Genomic DNA, 23,651 nt, shown 5'->3' with positions numbered 1-23,651 from the left:
ATTTGCACAAGATTTTCCAGGGAATAGATAGATTCCCCACCCCTGACCCCACTCAGAAGTCTCTTACTGGTTAGATCAATTTCTTAACGTTTGTAATTGTGTTATTTGTCTAAGCACAGCAGAAGGAACCAATAGTATGATGTGATATGACTCATTGCTTTTTTACCTTTAGTTGCTCCATACAGCAACACAGTTTAAGGATTTCACAATAGAGTTTAAATTCTCAAGCTGATTTGAACTAACTCCTCTGAACTCAATTTTTCAACAGTATTTTACCACATACTGTAAAAATGTTATTTAAACAATATTCACCATAATTGCCACTAGTAAACAATAACTAACTGTAGCTTGCACATTCTAGATACTGGTTTTCAGACGATTATTGAAGTAATCTGTGTGAAATTTTGTGTTATGTTGTTAATACTAATATGTACTGGGCTTGTTTGGGTTTTCTCTTTAGTCTTCAGAAATTGAGAGTTTAAGAAAACATTCAAAATGCTGAGGATACACGTAAGTGAAATATTTAATGTCTGTCAGTATTCATAAAAGTTACATTGTTTACATAGGGTTCATTTCTATATAATAAAAATTTCATCTTAATGAAAAGGTTTTCTGGCAAGTCTCGTATATGTTAATTTGTTTAACATATGCTTTGGACATACAGCTAAATAGCAATATAGTTTAAAAAAAAACCTTTCTGCAAATAGTCCTTTGAACAATTACAAAACCTCATTACTAAAGAATTGGTTATCTTTACACTGGCTTGTTAAACTCAGCTGTGATTTGGAATGGGCAAAGATCAGTTCTTTCTTAACAGTTCAACAAATTTGTTCATTGCATAGTCAAGATGTAAACATCTCAGGGTTCCATAAATTATACCTCCGTATGCTAAAACATCATAGATGGTTTTGCATATTATGCCTCATATACTTTCCTATGCTGATTATACTTTGTTAGTTTTGTGGTTGAGGCTGATGGAATTATTATTAATTTTGTTTTAGATATGTCAATTGTACACCACAAAAGAAGAGAAGAAAATGAAAAATTTAAACACCAAAGGAAATTAGTTTACACTTTGCAACAATATTGCCACCATCATTCTTTTGGTTTTCTATATATAACATGATGGAAATGTACTGTACTGCTTCTTCTCAAAAAATGAGTTTAAATTAAGGTCAACAGTTATCTATGCGTTTACATAAAGTTAACTATGTTTGCATCAAATAAAATGTTTATTAATGAAAGCTAGTTATTGTACAAGAAACATCAAAGAGAAAATGCATCATACAGAAATGTACACTATTGGTGACAGATGGAAAAGTGCATGCAAATGTATTTGTTTTATTAAAAAAGAAGTCAGAAACAATCGTACTAAAATTACTGGGTTTTGATCCCTATGATCTGAAATGAGTGAAAAGTTTTTTCTCTCAATTTACAATATGCCATTTAACAGATATGACTAATACACATTAGCAAGCAGGTGGAATGAATGCATTTGGATTTTATTTTACAAGTACTTGTGCTTGACAAATGTGATTTTAAATTTGTTTTTAGGAAGAATTGTCTTCAAATATGGGCTGGGTTGATTGCTGCCAGGTTGCTCTGGTTTTATACACAGTTTCTCTGAATTTGTTTTTAATACCACACAAATTGTTTAAGCCTTTTGTTCTGATAATTAAACACCATAAAATAACATATGTTTTGTTAACATTCAGGAAATGACATTTGAGTCTTTTATTTTATTTTTTAAATTTTTTTGGCTCAATAAATTTTTAAATATATGATTATCATAACCTAATATTGTCTTTGTCTTCACTGCAGTGGATTTCCGATCAAACTTTTCCCCTTCTTTTAATACTTTAGGGAATTTTCAAACGTCGGGATGTTTGGCTGTAATGCCCCAAGATTTGTTCTCCCTGAAAAAAATCATAGTGACAATTTATTAAACTACAGAGCAACCTGGCTTTTAGGGGTCTGCAATTCTAGTTTGTGTTCAATATACCTAGCATTAAATCTTGATTAATTTCATCATCATTATTTGTTATATTTTTCATGCAATTACTGTAGCTGCTAGTTATCTGATTTTTAAAATCCTAAAATAAGGTTGCAATATCAAATCAGTGGGGCATTACTTTTCATGTGCAAAAAAAAAAGGGGGGGGGATTTAAAATTAACGCCTAAGTTGCGCCATCAATGGTAAGTACATTTACTATGAAGAAAGTGAAAACCTAAAAAGAAATCACATTTATAAGCTTGCGTTCCCATGTTTAACACCATTCATTCATTCATTCATAATAAAAATGCAGACACATAGATACAGGTAGACTTTAAATTTTAAAAAAAACTGATGGGAAATAAAACTCCTTGGATCCAAAATGATTTATTCACACAAATTTAATAGGATATATCACAATTGTTTGGTCCATAAATATTTAGGGGAAATAGTTTCTATACAATGCATTTATCAATAAACAAAGAAACATGGACAATTTTGCTAGACCACTTACTGTACTATAAACACGAAGCTCAATATATAAGATTATTGAATTTATCAACTATATCTGAAAGAGTGCACAACTGCTTTCTATGACATGTTTGTCCCCTCTAACAGGATACACCATAAAAAGAGTTTCAGAAATAAGAGGTAAAACAGTACAAAACTAGTGAGGTGTCAAAAGGGCTTAAAACAGTTAATTTAACAAACAACACATATATCCTGATTTTTCACAAACTTACTCCCAAGTTATATCATAAGGCACATAGTAGAACTGAGTTATAATTAGTCTACTTAATAAAGTAGATCTATAGTACCATATATTGTTCTGTCAAAGAACAAAATTTATAAGTATCAATATTTTTACCTGTAAAAGTGTATTAATAAAGATATCAGCCTTACCAAGGTTGTTTGGTCTGGTTAGTGGTAAATGCCCATAAGGTAATAGAAATATGAAAAGTCAAGATTTAAGCTCCATAGAAGATGATAACCATACTTGCTAAATATATAATGGCAAACACACCTTTCTTCTATTACAGTGTTAACATCTCTTCCATCATCTTTTTTTAAAAAATAAGCTACTTTTCTGTGCTAATTTTCTAAAAACCCTGAGCAAAAGTTACAATAATGCACTTTAATGTGGGCAGTGAACTGTCAATATGTAACCACACATTTATACAGCCAAAAAGGACACCTTTAAAATATATTAAATAGCCACTTTCACCACCAAAAGAGAGATTTGATGGGGTCTAAAAAGTGGATTCTATGTGCAAAGTTATTCTTAACAATCCACTAAAAGCAAGATGTAGATCTTGACTGTTTTTTTGTTTTTGTGTCTCAGACTTTCCACAATCTAATTATTTTTAACTGCAATAAAGGGGAACAAATGAACATTCACCACTGCCCAGACCATTCAGACTTTTAGTTTAATTAAAATTAAAAAAAAAAAGAAAAAGAAAAAAAAATGACTATTGTAAACTAGGAAATGTATTTAGATCAGCATCCACAAGGTCTTCTGAGTTTATCTGCCTCAAAGCTATCCACTGCCAATTCCAAATTTCATAAGAATTCTTCTAACGCTTTTTTCTTTTATACAAAAGTTAAAAAACTAAAGTATATATTAGAAATATTAATGTACTAAAGATTTAAGTTCATGTATTAAACAAAGTGTCTGATACAATCTCATGAAACATCTAAAATAAATTCAAAATAGCATGAATAAAATGTCCTAAAATCAGTTTCCTTAAACATCTTAATAAATTATATTTTGCTTATTTCCATCTTCCCTGAAAAAGTTTAATTCATTGAGAATTGCCTTAGTAATAAACATATGTATACTTTTAGAACTTTATCCTACACTCACTAAAGTTAATGACAAATCTCCCATTGGCTTTAATGGTGCAGGATCAGGGCCGTATAGAGTTAACTGTTTTCATTTATTTATTTTTTAAATTAAAATCAGTGGCATTGATGGCAGAGAGGAAAAAAAATGAAATTTTGCCTAGGCAATACTAAAACTTATATTGAATTATTCAGCCTGTGGCCCAATCCTGCAAACAGTCATGCAACAGAGTAACCTTACTTATATGAAAAAACTCATTGAAATCAATGAGACTCCTCATTTGAATAGTTCCTCTGGTGTATACCTTAGTGAGCCTCCTTACATAAGTAAAGTTACTCTGGAGCATAAGCGTTTGTAGGATTAGGGCCTTTGGTGTGCATAATGCAGAATTCACAGACTAAGGGCCTGATCTTGCCCTCCTTACCTACACACCACTCCCATTAAGCCTAATCATGCAAATCCTTCATCCGTGCCCCACTCCCATTGGTGTCAATGGACATTCCACATGGATGAATGTCTTGCAGGGTTGAGATTATTAACTTGTGTGGGAATTTTGGGTGCTCAATGAATATAGGGTCAAGCTCATAACTAAGATTTATACAAAAAGAAGAAGCAGCATTGACACTTGGAATGCCTCTGTCTATTCCAATTCCTAATTTGATTTGTTTTGTAGGTGTGAAAAATACATAGTATGAAACTTGAACATGTATTATAAAAATAAAATTAGACTTAGGACTCGGAAACTCCATAAATGCATATACAATCCTGGAGTAGCAAACTATTGGCTTTAAATGAACTGTCAGAGGCTTTCTCCCTCTCCTCCCCCCAAGATTCTGGAAATAAGTAACATACAATTTTAAGAGGCACTTATTAGAATGCTTCATAACTTTCCTTTCAATTGTCTGATGAATTAAAAAAAATCCAAATACAATTTATAGACAAAATATGTTCATTTATAATGGAGACATATTACTGCAAACTCATTTGCCAAGTGGCTGCAGATGCTACACACCAAGCTGTTTGTTTTCCCAAATATTTTGTGGGTTTGTTTAAAAAAAAAAATAAAGAGTCTTGTAAATAATAATAATAAAGAAGAAGAAGAATCAAAAAAAAATTCAAATGTTAGAAAAGGTTCGTTAAGGTAGTTTGTGAGGGGCTCCCGGATTCGTGGCTGTCCAAGTTAGAGGTCACTGATGTCACTACAGTGATAGTGGGATTGGTCAGGTCTGTTAAAGTGGTCGCAGTGCCGGGTGGAGTGAGAGCGCCGCTGTCTGCTGAGGGCGGTGCCGGAAGTGACGTGCCATCAGCTTTATCGACACCCCCATTCTCCTGCCGCAAAAGGTTCCTTCTGAATTTGGCTCTTGCGTTTTGGAACCAAACCTGCAAACCAATCCCAATTGATTTCTTTACCGATGTTTGCTTTTTGTTTTTGTTTTTGCTTTTATGTATTTTTTATGTTTGTTTTTTGTTTGGCAAATCATCTAAGTAACTCTACATCTTTGTTTACTACCAGTTTGCATCATTTCCGTCATACAAAGGCATCTGTACATTAGGTCCAGCACTGTGGGTACTGATTAATGGAACATTGAAGCCCATGACGAGGATCTCTTAGAGCAGCCTTGCAGAAGTCTACTCACCCACTCATCCAAGGAGAGTAACTTTTCTGCTGGGCAAGTGACATGTCCTTGGGGTGGGGGGTGTTGTTCCATTACCTAGGTCATCATGGTAAAGGATGCGTAAAGTAAAGATTTTGTGCTTGGGCTGGTAAACTTTTGTGACCATTTTTAAAGTCTGAAAACTTAAAAAGGGAAACTGACACCATCCCCTATAGCACTGGTTATTAATATGGGTTTCCTTCCCTATATAGCTGTGGGTTCATTTTAAATGTTTTAGGTGACATGTAACATGGACAAGCAATTAATGCTAATAGATTCTCTTTTTTCCTTGATCACTGCCTTCTCTCTGCACACAGCACTACATACCTCACTTTAATTTCACTGAGCTAGCACACAATGAGAGGGGATTTACAGTTATTTATTTTTTCAAACTGTGATTTTTGGGGGGAGTATCTTAGGTAGGGGAGTGACTAACTGTTGACTTTACTATGGAGGCCCTTAAGGATAGACATGGAGAAAGGGAGCAATCTGGTCCTGGAGGATCATATCAGCCAAAGCTTGTTTGCCATATCCCAGGGTAACCCAGACTTTGCCCAACCAAGGGCCACAACGACAAAGGGAGCCCAAAGGCTGCACCTCATTTGTGTAAAATGGAGCAGATTGCTTCTATCCCCTTAATATAGAGGTTACCACATAGAGATTACAAGTCCCGGGGTGCATTGCTTCCCTTGCTGGGGCTTGTAGACTCTGGAGATAGTTCCTGCATATCAAGGCTGAGGGTGATCACAAACCACATTTCAGAATTCTGTGGGCTGAATTTGGGTGGTGAGCTATACACTGGGCACTCCTGCCATATAGTACTTTACCCATTAAATTCTCTGCACACTCTCTAGGGACACAGCAATGTTATATTATGAAGAAGACTTTATACATATAACAGTCTAAATAAGGGAAATACTATTGTATTGGCAGGGGGAGGGGAGTTTTGTCAAGCCTGTAATGGTGGCTTCTTACCTGCAGAACTCTCTTGGTCAGGCCCGTTTTCTGGGCAAGCTGCTTGAGGTCCTTGGCATCTGGGTTGTGGTTGATAGCAAAGTAGGACTTCATGGTGCGGAGCTGGTGGTGTTTGAAGGAAGTGCGCATGCGCTTAGTCTTCTGGGACGGGGGGTAAGGCTGCTGGTCCCTGTCCAGGTGATCCGTCTCATTTTCATTACAACCTGATCAGTAAATAACATGACACAAGAAGGAGTTGGCTGTGATCATGCATCATACTGTAGTAAATAAAACTAAGGCAAGTTTCCAGAATCACACACTCTTTTTGGAGAAGAAAGAGGGGATTGAACTAATATGGTGTCGGGATGGGCAGGGAGTGGTATTAGATTAACAAATAAAGGTAAGGAGGATGGCCTTTTCCTGTTCTTAACATTTATTATATCCCTCAGGCTCACACCTGCTAAGGAAATGGTATATTGAGGGCAGACCTGCCAAGTTTCACTCCTTTGGCATTAATTTTCAGGTCCCTCTGGTGATGAAGGGTTTTGTTATGTTTCCAAAGAGTCATTTAAAATTTCACTCATTGAAACTGCCCTAGCTTGAGAGGAGAGTAAAGATCAAACCAACATTCTGAATCCTCCCAAATCACCAGCAGGCAAAAAAAGAAGCATTAGGTGGGAAGGCTTGTTTTGACAAGTATAAATACTGAACCGTTTGTTGATAAAACCCAAAATAAATGCATTTGAATTCTGCCTAAAATTTTATATGAAAAATGTTGGGGTTGGTGCCTGCAGTGTTACCACAGATATACTGGCACCTACATAGACCATTCTGCAGAATGGCCAACTACCAGACCACAGAGCTAAAGATGTGCCTTGATTTGATGATGTTTAAAGTTGTTAATGTGACTTTGAATGACAAATATATTACAGATTACTACCTCATGGGTGTGAGTTGCATACCAGGCCAGTGGTAGTGCTAGGTACCTGGTGTCACTGCCTATGCTTGGGACAGGAATGAGACAAATACCAAGAAAAATAACAAAGTCATCCATGTTTTACTTTTAGGCCTGAAAAATAATCTGATAATTTTCAGGATTATATTTTACAAAGCTAGCTCAATCACACAGAGGGCAAACCTGATTGTCACATTACAAAGATTATGAATTTTAAAAAATCTAATTTAAAAATTGTAAAGAATGTACCATGTAAATTAGCCCTGGCTTCATTAATTCTTCATTTCAATTTATTTTAGTCTACTTCCCTACAGTTGGATTTATTAACTAGTCTTAGCCAACTTCCAGTGTCCCCCCCAACCACACACACACACACACACACACACACACGAAAAGCACACAGTTAGCACTTTGCATTGCATCAGTCAATAGAACCTCTGAGACTTGCAGTGCTAAAAAGAGGCAAACCAACTTTCAACTACCCCAAAAATAAGAAGCTCAAGTCTTCTCAGAGCTTTGCTCCCTACTGAATTAAGAGACAAGTTAACAGTTACATATGGTAGCTGCGAAACACATAAACAAAGGATCAGGTGAATGTTCACTCAGGATGGAAGCGATTCTAGCTACAATTATAGTAATATCTGTACTTTCAAATAAAATAAACTGACAGCTCTGAAACCATCTGGAAGTAGAAATTACCTTGGAAGTAACTTAGGACCAGGTTTCCAATATTTTTACTCTTGTTGAATAACACTTTATTCCACATGCAGTCCTACTGCCTTCAATGGGACTGTTTGAGTGGTAAAATACTATTCATGGTGAACTAGGATATCAAAATTTGGCTCTAAGAAGTTATTTTAGCCAACTGCAGGCCATTTTTTATTAAAGCATTCTAGTTATGCAGCAACAATGCCTATTTATCTGATTGTCTAGCCTAGCCTCTTATAGCACATGGTTTCTGAGCATTTATTTATTATGGCTTGGCTTTTCCAAAAGTGGCTAAGTCAATGGGACATGGGCTCATAACTACCTCGGGTGCCTTTGAAAATCCCAATTTATATAATAATTACACCAGTCTGTTCTCTAAATGGCTGAAATAGCATTGTGTATCTTAAAATCCTACATTATTGCCTGAAAAACTAGTCTATAGCTAAAATGCAGGCAACACATTACTGCACGTTTCTTTGCACCATCTTTTTTTTAGTGGCCAGCACAATACACTTCCCATTACCAAGATCTCACCAAATACACTTTGCAAAGTTATTACATTTACACACCATAAGAGATTGAGTTCTTGAGCAATAGCTGTGCAAAACATTGCCCTAGGGAAAGAAAAATTGCCTTTACTTTGAGATAACTTACATTCTTCAGATTTGATGACCTTTCTGTCCCTTGGACAATTGTTCAACACAATTGCTCTCAAAATAGAAATTATTTCTAACATATGGTAGCTAATATGGATCAAATAAATTATTTATACAACACTTATCACTATAGTATCTGAGCCCCTCACAAATATTAATAGCGTTAGCTTCATAACCTTCTGAAGTATTGTTAGGTCTCCAGTTTATAGTTGAGGAACAGAGAAACAAAGAGATTAAGTGATTCATCCAAGGTCACAAAAGAGGACTGTGTCAGAGCAAAGAACAAAACCCAGTTCTCCTAGAGCCTACTCCAGTGCCTAGCCACAACACTATCCCGCCTCTTTATGTGTGCGTGAATATATAAACTATATACACATACATACACACATAATCTAAGCAATATTCATATAGTCTTGTTTGAGAATAAACTTTTTGTCCATTGTATGGTCAAATTGTTTGCTGAATCAGGGCTAGCAACACATTTAATTCAATTTTTTAGAACTTTGGGTTGTTTCCATAATGTCCTACACCTTGCAGCATAAATAGGATGATACATGTGTTTTGATTAAGAAAGTACCTTGATTTATTGGAAAGGTAAGTTTTTGCCCCTGTTCAGAGACTCTTACATCGTCAGTTACAATCTAGCTTTTAACACAACAAATGGATTCCTTTGCCTAGCTGCAGAGTGCAGTCCGAAACTTGATAAGTTTTAGCACAAATACATTATGAAAATGTTTAAGTTATGTTCTAGTGTTCAGAGATGTTTTCACGGTGAATTACAGCTAAGAGACAAAACAATCACTGAGCACTAGTGTCCATGTTTAGGAACCCATCAGGGTCTAAAATTGCAGTTAAACAGGTCTAAAGACAAATATTTTGACTTTAGTAATGATCAGGCTTCTGATAAACATAGTTCTTTAACGAGTTTTCAGCCTTTACCTGAGAAATACGCCTGTCTACAGATGCCACTAGGGGTCACTAACACATTCATTTAGCCGTTCGAACATGTTGGAGTTTGAAAAGTAGGAGCAGACTTGGAATTGCAATATTTTAGAGGTGGAAAAACTTACTGGCTTTCTTTCGTACAGAATTTAATGAAATACCACCAAAGTTGAAACACCTTTTTGTTGCGCTGCCACATACAATTGAAAGTGATATTTAGTGAGGTCCTTTAAAATCAAATCCATCCTGCCTGACAAAATACTTTCACTTCATCCTTTCTATCCTGTTGTGTTGAATTAGATTAGAGAATCAGTACCCAGGTTTCCAGCTAAACCGTTATTTACATATGCAAAATGCCAGCACATGTTGTGCCTAATATCTAAGAGAAAGATACCTTAGAAGACTGCCTTTTAGACTCTTTCCTGCTTCGGGAAAGTGTAAGTATTTAAACACCTGATCTGTGTATGTGTCCCACTTTTCCGATTGCTTTAAATTCACGCTTTGCATCCTCTATGTCTATTTCTATTTAGATTCGTTCCCCTTTGGAGACAGTTACATAAAAGAATAGTTCTCAATCCTGAAGCCAAAGGCGAACGAGGAAAAATGTATTTTTTTTAAATGGCTGCCCATTGCAGGGGTTTTTTTTTTCTTCTTCTTTCAAATAACAATTATATCTGCTTCATGTCATTCTATAAGAATCAGAGATTCTGTGGCTTTCTTGAGTGTTAAATTGGTCAATGGGTGGACTTATCAGCGCCAGACCGCCTTTAGTTTAGTTGTAAAATGTACTTGCTCGAGACCACGTGCCAGCACTGGCTTTTCATAGTCTTGCCTCACAAAAAACGACATGCTAAAGCTACAGAAATTATGGTGGCTGATCTCGACCGACTCGAAAGAAGCCGGTCCGAAGTAGCTTCGCTTTACTCAGACATTCCCCCCGTGTAAACTCTGCGTTCCCCTTTGGGTGAGCTACATTTTGTCTCCTAGTCCTAGATGCGGCTTCTTAAGCTCCTTTGCAGAGCGTGGCCCTGCTAACTAACTATCTGGGGATGAGGCGGAGAAAGAGAGAAAAGACTTTTTAACCTAACATGCAAACGCCACATTTGCCTTTCAAAAGGCGTTTCACTTCGTCCCCCCCCCCCCATTAGTATTCAAGGGGGTTTTGCTGTAGCCTTTTTTTTTTTTTTCGCCTTTCCCCGGGCTTCTGAGCATAATTATCACAGCGAATTGCTTCTAAATGTTTGGTTTCGAGAGGGCTGGGCGAGCTCGGGCGATTGTATGCGAATGAGGAATAACATGGGAACCAAAACTGAATTCCTGGCTCGCAATCCGCCCTTCGAAGCGGGTGACTGGGCTACAGGGTCCCCCTTCCGTCAGAGCCCATCGGGAATTGATTAGGGGCTGCTCAGTGCCCTGGGAGTCCCACGTCATCTTCAATTAGCAAAGAACAATTAATGCCCTGATTGCCCTGGCTCCCAGGTCCACGCATCAGAGGAGCTGGAATAGCCTCGCACGGCTAAGCCGCTGCCCACTGAAGCCCGCTTCCCCAACCGCCCCAAAGAGAAGTGGCCGCCCGGGGAGGACTGGGCTGTGCCGGCTGGGGAAGGGGGAGGGAGGACGCTGCGTCTCCGTGGCAATGGGTTGAACCCGGGGGAGGAATTCCAGGCCGGCGCTGGTGCGTGTTTGTAGCACGCAGAGCAGTTTCTTCAAACTGAAATCGCCGGGTCCCCTTTTCTGTGCACCCCTCCGCTTCCTTGAGCCAAGTGGCGCGTCCTCGAGCACCCCCCCGCCCCAGCACCAGGACACGGACCCACCAGCCCGAGCCTTTCCCCAGGCAAACTGCGGGTCACCGCCCAGAATTCAGTCCCCCCCCCCCCCAGCTCAACGGGGAGTTAAACGCCTTGGTGCCTACACAGGAAAACGCAAAGCTGCTCACTCTAACACCCCCCCCCCGCACACACACACCCCTTTTCTTTCCCTGTTACAAGGCAATTTCACGAATAAATGGAGACTCCCTACAAACATTCTTTTGGGATCGGTCATTTTTAAATTCGGTTTAAATTCGGGTAATTCTTTCGTCTGCAGGTTAGTGAAACTCCGTGTGACTTGCCTGAAACTATTCAAATCGGGCCCGTGGCGCTTTCTGGTGCAGAAATAGTTCTGATATTTGGATGACAAAGGGACTAAAGTTAAAAGCGTTTCAGATAATAACGCTGTTCCAGCTCAGCTGTTGTCCCTTCCTTTCATTGTGAACGGAACAGACGCGCCGTTTGTTAATCTGCTTGTTATTGCCCCGCTGTAGGGAGCTGTTGGCGGAGGAGAGGGTAAAAAACAAACCAACCGCCAGCAAAATAGGAAAATATCCAGCCTGAGGAATGAGTTACAATAACTGATAATCTACGGATTCATGTGCTGGCCTAAGGAAATCAGACACGTTTCCTCCAGAGTTATTTTCTGTTAATCCGTTTAGGTGGCCCTGAATTGGGGTCCGAGTGGTAGAGGGTTTGATTTTGAGACAATCAAAGCAACTACATCTCCCGCATTCCTACAGAGAGGTAGGGCTGGGTTTGGGGGGGGGGGTGTTGTCTTCACCCTGGGAAGTGACTGTCTGGGTATTTGACATTAATAGAGGAAGACAGCTTTTTAGAAGGGCTTCTGTTCGCTTTCCTGCAAATGCTCCAACCCTCAGAGGACTGTTTGTTTGATTTTCCAATGGTTAAGCAAGATTTGGCCTGGATGAGTTACAGATACACTGCCTGGCTGGGGAGGGGAGTCTGAGAAGGCCCCTTTCTGTGGAGTGGAAGGTTCAGGGCCCTGTTCTCACCTGAGTTGTAACTGACGATGTCCACTCCTAGAGCTGGGCTTTTTCTCTTCCTGGGCCTCCCTTTCTGGACTGTGCCAGTGCCATTGAAGTAAGGCAGTGCCAGCCCTCCGCTCTTGGCAGCCAGCTCAGTATAGCTCAACTGAGGCGGGTATTCGCCTTGCAAAAGGGTCTCGAAATGGGCCCTGCAGTAAACCAGGTTGTCCTTCATGCCAAAGTGATCCCCTGTGGTCAGAGTCTTGTTGCAGGTGGTGCAGGTGAAGCAGCTCAAGTGATAAACCGACTCCCTGGCTCTCATGACCATTTCAGAGGCTGAGATCCCAAGGTGGCAGCGGGCACATCTCTGCACGGAGAACCTTCTGAAGGAAACAGAAAAGTGGGCATCAACCAGAAAAGTGATAAGTCCTGCCCAGTCCCCGGTGCTGCCCAGCTCCCCTGACTTAAATCACGCCCTCTCTCCTCCCCCCCCCCCAGTTCTGTTCATGAACTGAGAGCCTAACAATATTTGCTCCCCAAATCTTGCAGCTGGACCCGTTTCTACCCAACCCTCAGAGAACGGCCTTCAACGTAGGCCTCTCCTGAAGCACCCCTCCTGGCGAATGTAAACTCTTTGGGCTTGTTAGAAACTCTGTGTATGAGAAAAGGAGAATGGGCCAGAAATAGTCCACTTCCATTTTCTTCAGGAAACTGATCTTTCTGCCGGGATTTTTTTTTTATTTGACAACTAAATAAAATTTGACAGTCTCGACTAGCGTTAATAAAGATAAACAAGCAGCACTGGGAGAAAACTTGTTCTCACTTCCCCTTCGTTCCTTAAACCCTAAATCGGATTGAGAGGCTGGGAGGGAGAGAGAACTGGGCACGGTGGGAAAAAAAGAGAAAATCAAAACAAATCAAGCAAGCCACGAAACTGCGCTCTGCTGGAATTCTGCCTGGCTAGAGCCGCTGACCGATGAGAATTCAAAACCTAGCCGTGAGCTGCAAGGAGTTGATTTGATTTAGCAGAAAGGATGGTTTGTTGTACCAATAAGAGCTGCCTCTGCTATTCTTTACAGCGTCTCTCCAAACCGGAGCTTTACCATTAGCTTAGATACCTGGCTAGTTCAAGAGGGTGACCCCTGCTCTTGGGAAACGGGAAAGAAATATACACGCTACAGCGAGAGCGAAACTTTTGTTTGAAACTTAGGCAGCGATCCCCCAGCACCTGGACTATGTGGGAGACTATACCTTACCATGCTTTAACGTCGTGTCTCTTGAAAATGTCGATCCGTATTTTACACGTGCGAGATTTACAAAGGAGGCACATTTGATGTACTCGCCCTAAAGCCGCGTGTATAAAATGAGGAGTCTGCCTCTAAGAAGCTATCCCTAGCTGGACATGAGTGGTTTGGCTGCTGCCGTTCTGGGCAGGCATGTGCATTTGAACCGGTAGGGACTGAGTGCTGTACCTGTAATAATCCTCCTTGCAGTAAATACTGCCGTCCTTGGCAAAGCAGGTGAGTTCTGACTCCAAAGCCAGTTTACATTCACAGCATTTAAGACACCTGAGGTGCCATTGTTTGTCAACAGCCAGCAGGTAATATCTGTCTGAGATCTTCCCTCCACAACCAGCACACAAAGCAGGCTTCTCGGGGCTCATTGGGGGCATGTTCTGCAAAACAACCACACAAATGTGGATGAGAAAACAAATCAAGACAAGCGGGCCGTGTGATGCTTGAACTGGGACTGCCGCAAGAACCAAAGCCTGGGCTCACAGAAAGAACCCCCCAGCTGTTTGGAACCGAACTGGCTGCATTTGCTCTGGCCTTTGAGGTGGCCAGACTGTCTCCCCTAGGGGACACGACTTGGGTGTTTAGCCCATCAAAACTTCTCTAATAATGTAACTTAATTTCAGTACCTGTAGCCCGGTGATTAGGCCTCATTAGGACATGAGAACTGATTGTTTTCTAGTCCTGGGGAAGTTACAGAGTTGGCCGTGGCTTCCCCGTTAGCTTTAAAATTGCACCTTTTGGTGGTAGGAAATCCAGACTAGCGAGTATTTTGTAAGTAGGAAAATATCGCCTTGCTGCCCTGGAAATTTGCATCAGTGGAGACACTCCCAATTCGAATTCCTGTTTAAATTTGAATACCGCTTAAACTATTTAAAATCCCTCCTCTAAATGCAAATAGGCCACTTAAAGCAGAAATGAAGGGAAAATAGTCCATGAAGAATTAATTGAGAACAATCAAAATGTTGGAGAGTGATCCTAATGAAAAGAATGCACAGGGAGGGTTTTTTCCCCTTAAAATTATTGCCTTTTCCTTTCATTAATAAACGTTTTCAAGTGTCTGTTGGCCTGTTTTCCATAAGAAGTCCCACTAATAAGAAACGGAGATGGAGGAATAGGGTACATACCAGAATAACCCCCAAACATGAACTTAAAATAGTTGTTTTTTGTTTTGTTTTATGAAAAGAAAAAAAATCCATCTGTTCTTATCATCGAATTCTTATTAGCTGAAAATGCAAACGTAGTTCAATGTTTTTCCTTTTTGTAACAACTGCGATAAGTTGAATTAACATTGCAAAACCCTCAGGAGTTTATTTAATAGGAGAAGAGGGGGAAACCCAATAGCTCAAAGCAGTAGAGCAGTTCCCCAGGCGGTTACTTTGTGTTTCAGTGCTCCACGGAAGTCCTACAAGTAGGAGAAATGCAGAAGCTCGCTCTGCAGAAGATACCGCATGAAGCTAGGGGACCGTTTCTCCAGACGTGGGGTGTTATCATTGCTAAGGTTACAACTCGTTTGCTAAGAAAAGAGATATTATTTCCAGACAATGTAGCGGAAGAAATAACATTCAGCAGGGCTGCTCCCTTTTCAAACATTAAAGCTACATTTTTATTTTAAACACCGCCCCTCGCCCCGAAGAAAACAAACTATTTTGCAGCGAAGATTTCTACAGTCCACTTTGGAAAGTGCCAGGGCTGCTAAGGGTAAAATGCACCTTTCCAAAACCCGGCCTGTAGCCCCTTGATAAATGAGAAAGCAAGGCTCCCACTGCAAACTATGCAGGAGTCAGAGGTCTGCTTCGCTATAATGAGTTAAAAAGTGTCCCTCTTATGAAACTTTAAATATTTTCCTTCTTATGACTCAGATGAACACACACACACACACAAATATTAGACGAATGCATGGCTCAGCCTCCCAGCATAACAGACTCCATTAGAGAGCCTTTGGTTTTTACGTGAGCCTCAGAAATATTTCTAAACTTAAGGGGTGTAAGGGAACGGGGGAGGGAGGGAAGCAGAGTCTCTCTCTTCCCCCAGACTGTGTCTATCAGGGTGCAGGCTCGTATCTTGCAGTGATTCCCTTTAAAGGGGTGCTAGCTTCTTTCTTACCGTTTCCCGGCCGTTCATTTGTCCGCCTTTGGCCAGGCGGGACTCGGTCTTGGATCTCCTCTCCATCTCCTCCATGATTCCTTGGATGTGGCCTCCGGAGATTCCGTGGAAAAGCATGGCTGGGGGACGGAAAGGACAAGTATTTTCTTCTGCTCTGCACCCCACTATTTCCATATACAGACCCCAGAGTCTTTAGATCATCCAAAATGTCTACACCAAGGCGCACGGCGCAGGCAGAGGGAGATTGCAATAGTGGCTTCTCTTTGCACAAGCACCGAGGGCTTCCTGAAGATGTGCAGAAAACAAACAAGGAGGAGAGGAAAAATAATATAATAAGAATAACAAAACAAACAAAAAACCAAGCAGGAGAATCTGTTACTGCGGTGGAGAGAGGGGGCTCCTGACTGAAGAGACTTGGAACTAGGGGCAGCCAAATCGGTCGGGAAAGGAAATAGTTTTGAACACAAAGAAAGCAAAAAGAAGTGCTATTTTCAGCAGTCCCTGATTGCTTTAAAGTTCCCAGTGCCTGTAGGTTGGATTTGGGACTGCTGCTTTCCGGAGCTCTGTCCAATTTGTTAAGAGACTAAAGCCAGCCCATTTTTGATAATTTAGTAGGAGGAGTTCTCTCCCTAGAGCTGCCACTGATTTTTATTCAGACAACAAAGACCTGTCATCCTCCTCTCAACCCCCGGTGATAGGCAAGCAGTGACAAACATGCCAGTTGGGGATGGTGGGATCTATACCCCCACCCCAAAAACACACACATACAGAAAGAGAGAGAGAGAGAGAGAGACCCAGGGAACGAGTGTTACAGGGACAAGGGAAATTCAGAGCATCCTGTGCAGGGTTGGTGAGCTGAGAATTGCGGCTGGACTGTTTTGGTGGGTCTCTCCCCTCTCGCCCCCACCGCCCCCAGCTTTACCCATAGAAGTGCAGGATCTTGCAGTGTTTATTGTCTCCCCTGGTGGTGCTGAACGGCCAGGGCCGCCTACAGACCCCAGATTCACCCCCATTTGGGCCTTTGGTGGAGGCAGAAAAATGAGAACACCTTTGTAGGCGTAGGGTGGAGGTTACTATCCTGGGGAGCGGCTGGACCTTGCTAGAAGTGTAATTAACCAAAGAGCATTAACCAACCCCGTTCCCCCAGTTATTGTGTCCACAGAAATGATGCTGGCTAATTAGCCCCCCCTCGTGTCAGGTGGACCCCGGCTCCCACGTGGAAGACGTAGCCGCAGACATCACACTCTGGGGATAGCGCCAGTCACCTTGCTCCTGCCCAGCCGCCGGGGGATCAGTAACCCCCCAGCACCCGCTGGTGAAGTTTAAACTTCCAGCCATGTTAACTTCCAGCCGGGCGCAGACCCCCGTCCTTAGCCCTCAGCCTCGCAGTGCAAGCAAAGCCCAGCCGGAGCCCCAGATTGCCCCGTGAGCTGGGAGGTCTGGGGACGGGAGGAAGCCCGCGCTGGAACCATTCCTCGGCTGCGGCGCTGCTCCGCACACCACAACCCCCGGGAGAAGCGGGGATTTCAGCTGGCTGCCCCGGTGTCAGCGAGCGCTGGGCAGGGGCTGGGTGGGACAGCCAGTCTGGGCCAGCTCTCGCTTCTCCCCACTTACTTTTAACACCATTCTCCGCCTTGCCTTTCTCTGCAACAGCTGCAGGCTGTTTCCTGACACCTCAATCCCTGCTGCAGGATCTTCCTGGCGGCGGTTCTGCTCCCCTGGCTCCCTTAGGGGCCTTCCGCTCTAAACTCCAGCATGACTCGTGAAAACACCCCCTTCAGCCCCCAGTTCCTTTCGAACAGGGATTCCCCGCCCCGGCCCATGTAACCCCCAAATCCTCCCTTCTCTTTCGCCCCAAGCAGCTGAAATGAATGTTATTTGCAGATTGAGTGTTGCAACATTCCTACCAGTGCCAGAATACAGCTCATAAAACACAATTTCACACAAAGATGGAGCCAATCAAGTGAAATAAGCCGGTATTTTTTCTCTGTTGGCACACTAGATCCTGGACAGCAGGGCTGCTATTTACTGTAAGTAATGTAATTAGCCCTTTTGGATGGAAATCAATTTTTTTTTTTTTTTTGGTTTTGTTTGGTTTTTTTAATAGGAGAGTAATTGCTATAAAACGATACGGAAGACACAAAAGGGTCAGGCATTCTCCCTTAAAAATGGGTAGGTCCTCTCACAAATCTCAGTTTCCTGAAAAGCAGTCAACGCCTGGAAAGAAACGGGGGTGGGGATGTTCAGAGGGGTAGGGTTCTCCTTGGAGAAAACAAGTCAATTAGCACAACAAGCCACAAGAAAAAGGTAAACACGGCGATTCAGTCTGGGTTGCGGGTGTTGTTTGCAGTGGAATTTCGAAACTTTAAATGTATTCATTTATGTATTGCCGTGCTGCCCAAACCAGGCCAGAAAATGAAAAAGTTGCCCCCCCCCCCGAAAAAACCAGTTGGGGAGAAAAAATACACAAACCAGGATTGCACAGCAAGTGTGGGTAGATGAAGTTTTAAGAAAATAATCCAGAAGCAACGGCGTTGGTGCCTAATTATAAAGATTGTAATGGAAGAGAAGAGGGCTGATGGCTGAAAGGAAGAGGACGAACTCCACTCGCCGCAGAGATTTAAACCGTTTGCAGAAAGTGTGTGTGGATACGTGCACACACCGATTCGAGAGGTTCCGTGTGTGTGCCGTATTGTAGATTACAGAGCTATTTTGGAAATGGTTAATCTATTCTAAACAGATGGATGATACAAATATCCCTGTTATCGTTGTAAATCTAATGCATTCGTCTTTGCCTAACGTGTTCCTTTATCCCCTTCCAAATATTCCCGGAGCCGTGGTAACAAGCCATGACCTAACTCACTGGCTTCCCCGTGTCTTCGGGTTTATGAGAACGATCAAGATTGCCCCGCAAGGCCCTATTTTCCAGAGCAGAAGCTGTTTGCGTTTGGAATAGATACGTGCTCAAAATGTCCCCGGACTCAGCGTGGAGAGGACCCTACTCCGATGTGTGTTTGTTTCTCTCCTCAGCTGGGACCGCTCGACCCCTGTCCTGTGTGTGGCTGTTCCCTGCCCACCTGACTGAAGCTGGGACCGAGCAAACTCATCGCCTGTGCCCGGAGCCTAGAGAGGAGTGGTTTGGGGAGAGCGCACCTCTGGGACCGCACTGAAAATAAAAGCTAGTCTCCGTGTCCGGAAACGAGTACGATGAGCTGCAGGTTTCCCTCCACCAGGGCACTCATCCAAAAGTGGCTTCTTCGTGCCCTCTCTCCCTGCCAGCCAGCCCCAGGGAAGCGGGGTTTAAAATACCAGCTCCTGGGCTCTTTCAGGCAAAGTGCTCTTGAAAAGTTGAAGCGCCCTCTCTCCTTTTCTTCCCCATTTTGTCTGCTAATGGCTTTTTGCTGGATTCAATGAAAAACGTGCAGGTGCGGGGGGAAAGCTTCTGAGCCAGCCAGGGCGTTTGAGAGAGAGACCAAGCGAAAAAAATATATACATATCTCATTTGTTACATTTATATCACTATGTTAGCTCAATGGCGCTATTAGGAATAATTGGGCAGATCCCATAACAAAACTCAGAAGTGACTAAACCCCTTACAATTGGGCGCACTTAATTAATTAGAGCCCTTTCTTTCTGCTCCATCAGCTACGGTGAAGGTTACACTGGCTGCTCCAGCAAAGAAGGCCAGGGATTTCTTAAGCCTTTTCTCGTTAACATCTTAATGTTGGCAGACCCCTCCTGACCTAGAGCGATACTAAAAGTTTGTTGCTAGCATCAAACGTGATTTCTTCATTTCCAAAAGGCCCGCAGTAGACCAAGGTAAATCGGTTTCAATATTCTTAAGATTTCATTTCTCTTTGTGCATTGTAACTCTGCTGCTCTCAGGCAGGTTGGTGGGCGACAGACAGCTGGCTCCCGGTGGAGTTTTGTTGATTTGGTTGGGTGGGAGAGAGAATTTCATCATTTAAAACCAATCCGATAGGAAATTTCACATCCAATCGAACGATTCTCCTCTGGGGATCGATTTATACCAGTGCCCCACTGATTCTGAATTTGGTTTCTCATTTCACACGGCCTTTCTCCCCCTCCCCCTCCTCTCTGTCAATGACATTTTAGGAAGAATACAATGGTGCTGAGTAATATCCAGGCTATGTTCATATCGTGCTATGCGATTTTAGATTTTCCCTTACGAAGACAGAGACAGGGTGCGGCTTAGACTCCCGGATTAAAGGGATGAGATGGATTCTCTTGTTTTTGAGATCATCCCAGCAGGTACAATGTTCCCTGTCTCTGTATCGCGACACTGAACGCACCTCCGCTTCAGCGCTTTCATGGACCCTTCCCTGCGATGGTTGAAGCCACTTCCAGCTTTGCAATTAGCATGCGCCTGGGGCAGATTTCGTGCATGCGAATGCGATCATTTGGATCCGTTTTGCTATCGAGACCGTATTCTTTTTGCCACGGGTTACTGCCTCAAGCCTGTTAAAGCGTGAACGGATCTTGTGTCTAGTTCTGAGGATTTAGGACAAGGTCTACATACAAATTAATAACTGACAAATAATAATAAGAAGAAGGGGGAAGGTATTCAAGCAGGCGGGTTCTTTCAGCAGAGGAGGTTTTGCCTTAGTCCACCTTAAATCAAGCGTTTGCTTGTTTGGGGAGAATGGTACCGTGGCAATGCCAGAGGGTGTGTCGGGCTGCTTAGCGCTACTCTGGCGAGCCGGATCAAGGGTCGGATAGCTGACCACAGACACAAAACCCAGCAAGACGCGCACCGCCTCTTTCACGTGCCCGAACTTTTCCTGCAATTTCCAATTTAATTAACTCAGGAAAATTAAATACATTAACAAACAAACAACCCCCCGAAGCAGCAGTACCATTGATCCTGGTGCCTTCGAGTGAGGTGGCTACAGTGAAATCTATTTTCAAATCCTAATGCTGTTTTCTGCCCTGGAAGGTAGTGATGGGATAAATGCTTTTAACGATCAATTTAATCACCCCACAAAATCCGCGGCTAATACAAGCACTTTAGGCACAAAGGAGGAAAATCTGAACGTTGTTACATCCCTTCTGCAGTGGCCTCAAATGTAGCTGCTTTCAGCAGTTAAAATGCATTGCATTTTAAGGAAACGATATTGTCGTGTAAATATCCGCTTCGATGTCAGAAATAGCCTTTCTGCCAGCACCACCTTTTTCCTATCAGGTGAAGTCTGCTCCGATTCCCATAAATATTCTGCGGGCAACTTTCGAATGATACAGAAATGGAGAAAGCTGGTGCATTACAATCTCAGAGAGTCACAAAATCAGCTTCCCTTCCCCAGGCTGGCGGTACGGTGGCTCTTGGTCTTTGAGTAACACAAACACGGATTATCTTTATCTACAAAAGAATTAGAGGAAAAAACCCGGCCAGAGCAAAGTGCTTGTATCTCCCGGTAACCTGGAAATGTGCATGTATTAATTGGCTTGAGGAGAGGTTATTTTAATTACAAACAATGCGGCACAGTAATGCCAAACACATAGCCAAATGGGGAGTAACCACAAACACATAATCACACATCCAAAAGAAAGAGGCAGAGCAAGATTATAGTCTAGCACCGAACTGTGTTGAGCAGCTCAGAACTGTTAGCTTGTTAATTGTTTTCTATGAACCTTGTATTTGCACCGCACCCTGGTTGTAATCAGAACAAGGACGCACGAAGCTTCCCAGGGAACTGGTCATATTTTAGTGTATTTGGTAAAGAAGCTTTCCAAAAAAACAAAAAGCAACCAACCAACCAAAAAAAAAACAACAAAACACCAACCAAAACAGCCTCCCCCCTCCCAACCTCTCTTTTATTAAGAAGAATGGCTCAATCTTCGAAGGTTGCTATTTTCTAGATTAAAACACACTCACATGCACCAAACGTCGCCTGCGAATACACCTGGGGAAAAGACCATTCTGTGCGGCTCACCAAAAAAAAAAAAAAAAAAAGCAAGCAAATGACATCGGTGAGGTCTAAACAGCTGTATTCTTAGCAAAGACTCAGGCAGGTTCTTACCTTAAGACCTTAGCAGTTTCCCCCCAAACTGTTCCCTTCCTAATGAGTGAGGAATGGGGTTTTGGAAGGAGAGGAGACGTAGAGATCTAGCCAGTAGATGGAGGTTGTTCCTTGTTCCTAGCAGAGAATCCCTGTGTTAATTAAAATCAACAAGCTGCTTGGTGGAAATATATTTTCCTCTCCCTGCCCCACGCCACAGCCTCTACCACAGAATTGACGTGAATTTCTAACCTCTGACCTCTTACCAACAGACACTTTATACCTGCCCTTTACTTTTGTGTTTACTCTTCAAAATGTTTTTAAACAAAACAAATAAACAAAAAAGCGTGGAAAAAAAGAAAACCCACCTCCCCAAGGCAGCTGGTTTGCGGGATTTTCCGGGCATAGCTCTCTCAGTAATCTCTCCTGATATAGCGCTCCCTCCTCAGTAATCAGGGGAGGTGCTAATGGGGAGCGTGTTGTAAATAAAACTAGTAAAGCAAATAACATATTAGGGTTTGTTTTTTAAAAAGCAGCCAGGACTGGAGGGCTGTTAAAATATTGCACTATTTCCCCATCATGTCATCATTTCGCTCTTTGCCTATTCACAGCTGAGCAGCTGCTCCTCTGTGTTGGGGCCACCTCTGTACTTTTTTAAAAAATCGTCCCGAACCAGCCCTGGAATGTAACAACCCTTCCCACTTTCATAAAAACAACCCCTCTCAAATGGAGTCTCTAAACAGCAGACTTCAGCCTCATGTGATGTGATATGATGTACGGATGTATGGAATAACCTCGCATTGCCAAACCTGATGAAATTGGGAGTTGTCATACAATACAACGCAGCCAAAGCTCGGATAATTGTAAAACTGAATCTAATTTAACCCATTAGAATAAAATCAGATGCCAAGAAGAATTGGAATCATTGCTTCTTAGGTGAGGGCATGGATGACAACTGATCCACTGACTCAAAACAATAGAAAAAATATGGATCTGAGAGTCATTTTTAGGAGTCATTCTCCTCACAGGGCCATGCAAAAACCCAGCACCGCCAGGAGCCCAGGGGTTTCAACCATGCACTTAGGGGGGAGCAGTAAACCCGTCTTTCTCACCAATTATTTACAGAATGGTTTTCCTGGAGATGGGTTTCCTGTAAGAATCTTAACTGCGGGGGCAGTTGGTTCTGGATCAGGAATACTAGATGATTCCCCTCCACCCTTCCGCCTGTAACAGTTTCAACTCCTCTCTCCTAAGCAACGTGGTCATTTAGTGTTTGTAGCCAGCGTGATCCTTTATTCCAAACAGCAAAGAAAGTTAATGATCTTACAAAGTCAAAAATAACGCTTTTGTGGTACAGTCATCGACAAAAATCTGTAAGTGTCTGAAAGCAATTAATCCATCACGTGTAAGGAAGGTACAGCGCCAGGAATGGGCTAGGGTTGATGATGCACTCTTTGGCAGTTCAGCAAGTTTCCCCTAGTTTGGCTAGACTCTGGCAGTTGTGGTAGTTGTCAACAAACAGCTGCTGGTGTGAACCAAGTTCATGCTGCAGACAAAATAATAGCATCGTGTCACTGAAGTGTTCCTCTCCCCGGCAGGACTTTCAGGATCTCGTCAGTAATCCCACGGTTGGTGAAGGCTCCGCTCCTGCTGTATCTTTTTGCGAATACAGACTAACACGGCTGCTACTCTGAAACCTGGTGTATTTAATATCTCTCTCTCCGGTCCTTACA

General features: G+C 42.2%; 1 protein-coding gene across 7 annotated transcripts; it reads right to left on the bottom strand.

Annotated features, from left to right (window-relative positions):
- Positions 1 to 1,213: 1,213 nt before the first annotated feature.
- LHX9 (LIM homeobox 9) lies at positions 1,214 to 22,899 on the bottom strand. Of its 7 annotated transcripts, XM_043490707.1 has the most exons (7): positions 22,171 to 22,616; positions 21,940 to 22,056; positions 15,902 to 16,186; positions 13,976 to 14,178; positions 12,531 to 12,886; positions 6,467 to 6,669; positions 1,926 to 5,216 (listed from the first exon to the last, which is right to left on the bottom strand). In XM_043490707.1, exons 3-7 carry the CDS (start codon positions 16,073 to 16,075, stop codon positions 4,959 to 4,961), a joined length of 1,194 nt encoding a protein of 397 aa, XP_043346642.1. In that variant the 5' UTR covers positions 16,076 to 16,186; positions 21,940 to 22,056; positions 22,171 to 22,616; the 3' UTR covers positions 1,926 to 4,958. The 7 variants fall into 7 exon arrangements, with proteins under 7 accessions (XP_038270095.1, XP_038270094.1, XP_038270096.1 ...); XM_038414167.2 differs by lacking the exon at positions 1,926 to 5,216 and adding an exon at positions 1,214 to 1,916 and having other exon boundaries at positions 12,531 to 12,883; positions 21,940 to 22,602; XM_038414166.2 differs by lacking the exon at positions 1,926 to 5,216 and adding an exon at positions 1,214 to 1,916 and having other exon boundaries at positions 21,940 to 22,593.
- Between the last annotated feature and the right edge of the window lie 752 nt (positions 22,900 to 23,651).

Source organism: Dermochelys coriacea, chromosome 8 (assembly GCF_009764565.3).
Source record: "Dermochelys coriacea isolate rDerCor1 chromosome 8, rDerCor1.pri.v4, whole genome shotgun sequence".
Classification (NCBI taxonomy): Eukaryota; Metazoa; Chordata; order Testudines; family Dermochelyidae; genus Dermochelys; species Dermochelys coriacea.
The sequence above is the reverse complement of the archived record's forward strand: the minus strand, read 5'-3'. Positions and strand labels throughout refer to the sequence as shown.

Excerpts from the sequence above, each read along its gene's own strand:
- LHX9 (XM_038414170.2), bottom strand. The coding sequence starts at position 16,075 with ATGGAAATAGTGGGGTGCAGAGCAGAAGAAAATACTTGTCCTTTCCGT. Across the intron at positions 12,887-13,975 it reads TGCAAGGAGGATTATTACAG|AAGGTTCTCCGTGCAGAGAT; the intron begins GTACAGCACTCA and ends TGTTTCCTTCAG. Across the intron at positions 5,217-6,466 it reads TGACCAAGAGAGTTCTGCAG|GTTTGGTTCCAAAACGCAAG; the intron begins GTAAGAAGCCAC and ends ATTGGTTTGCAG.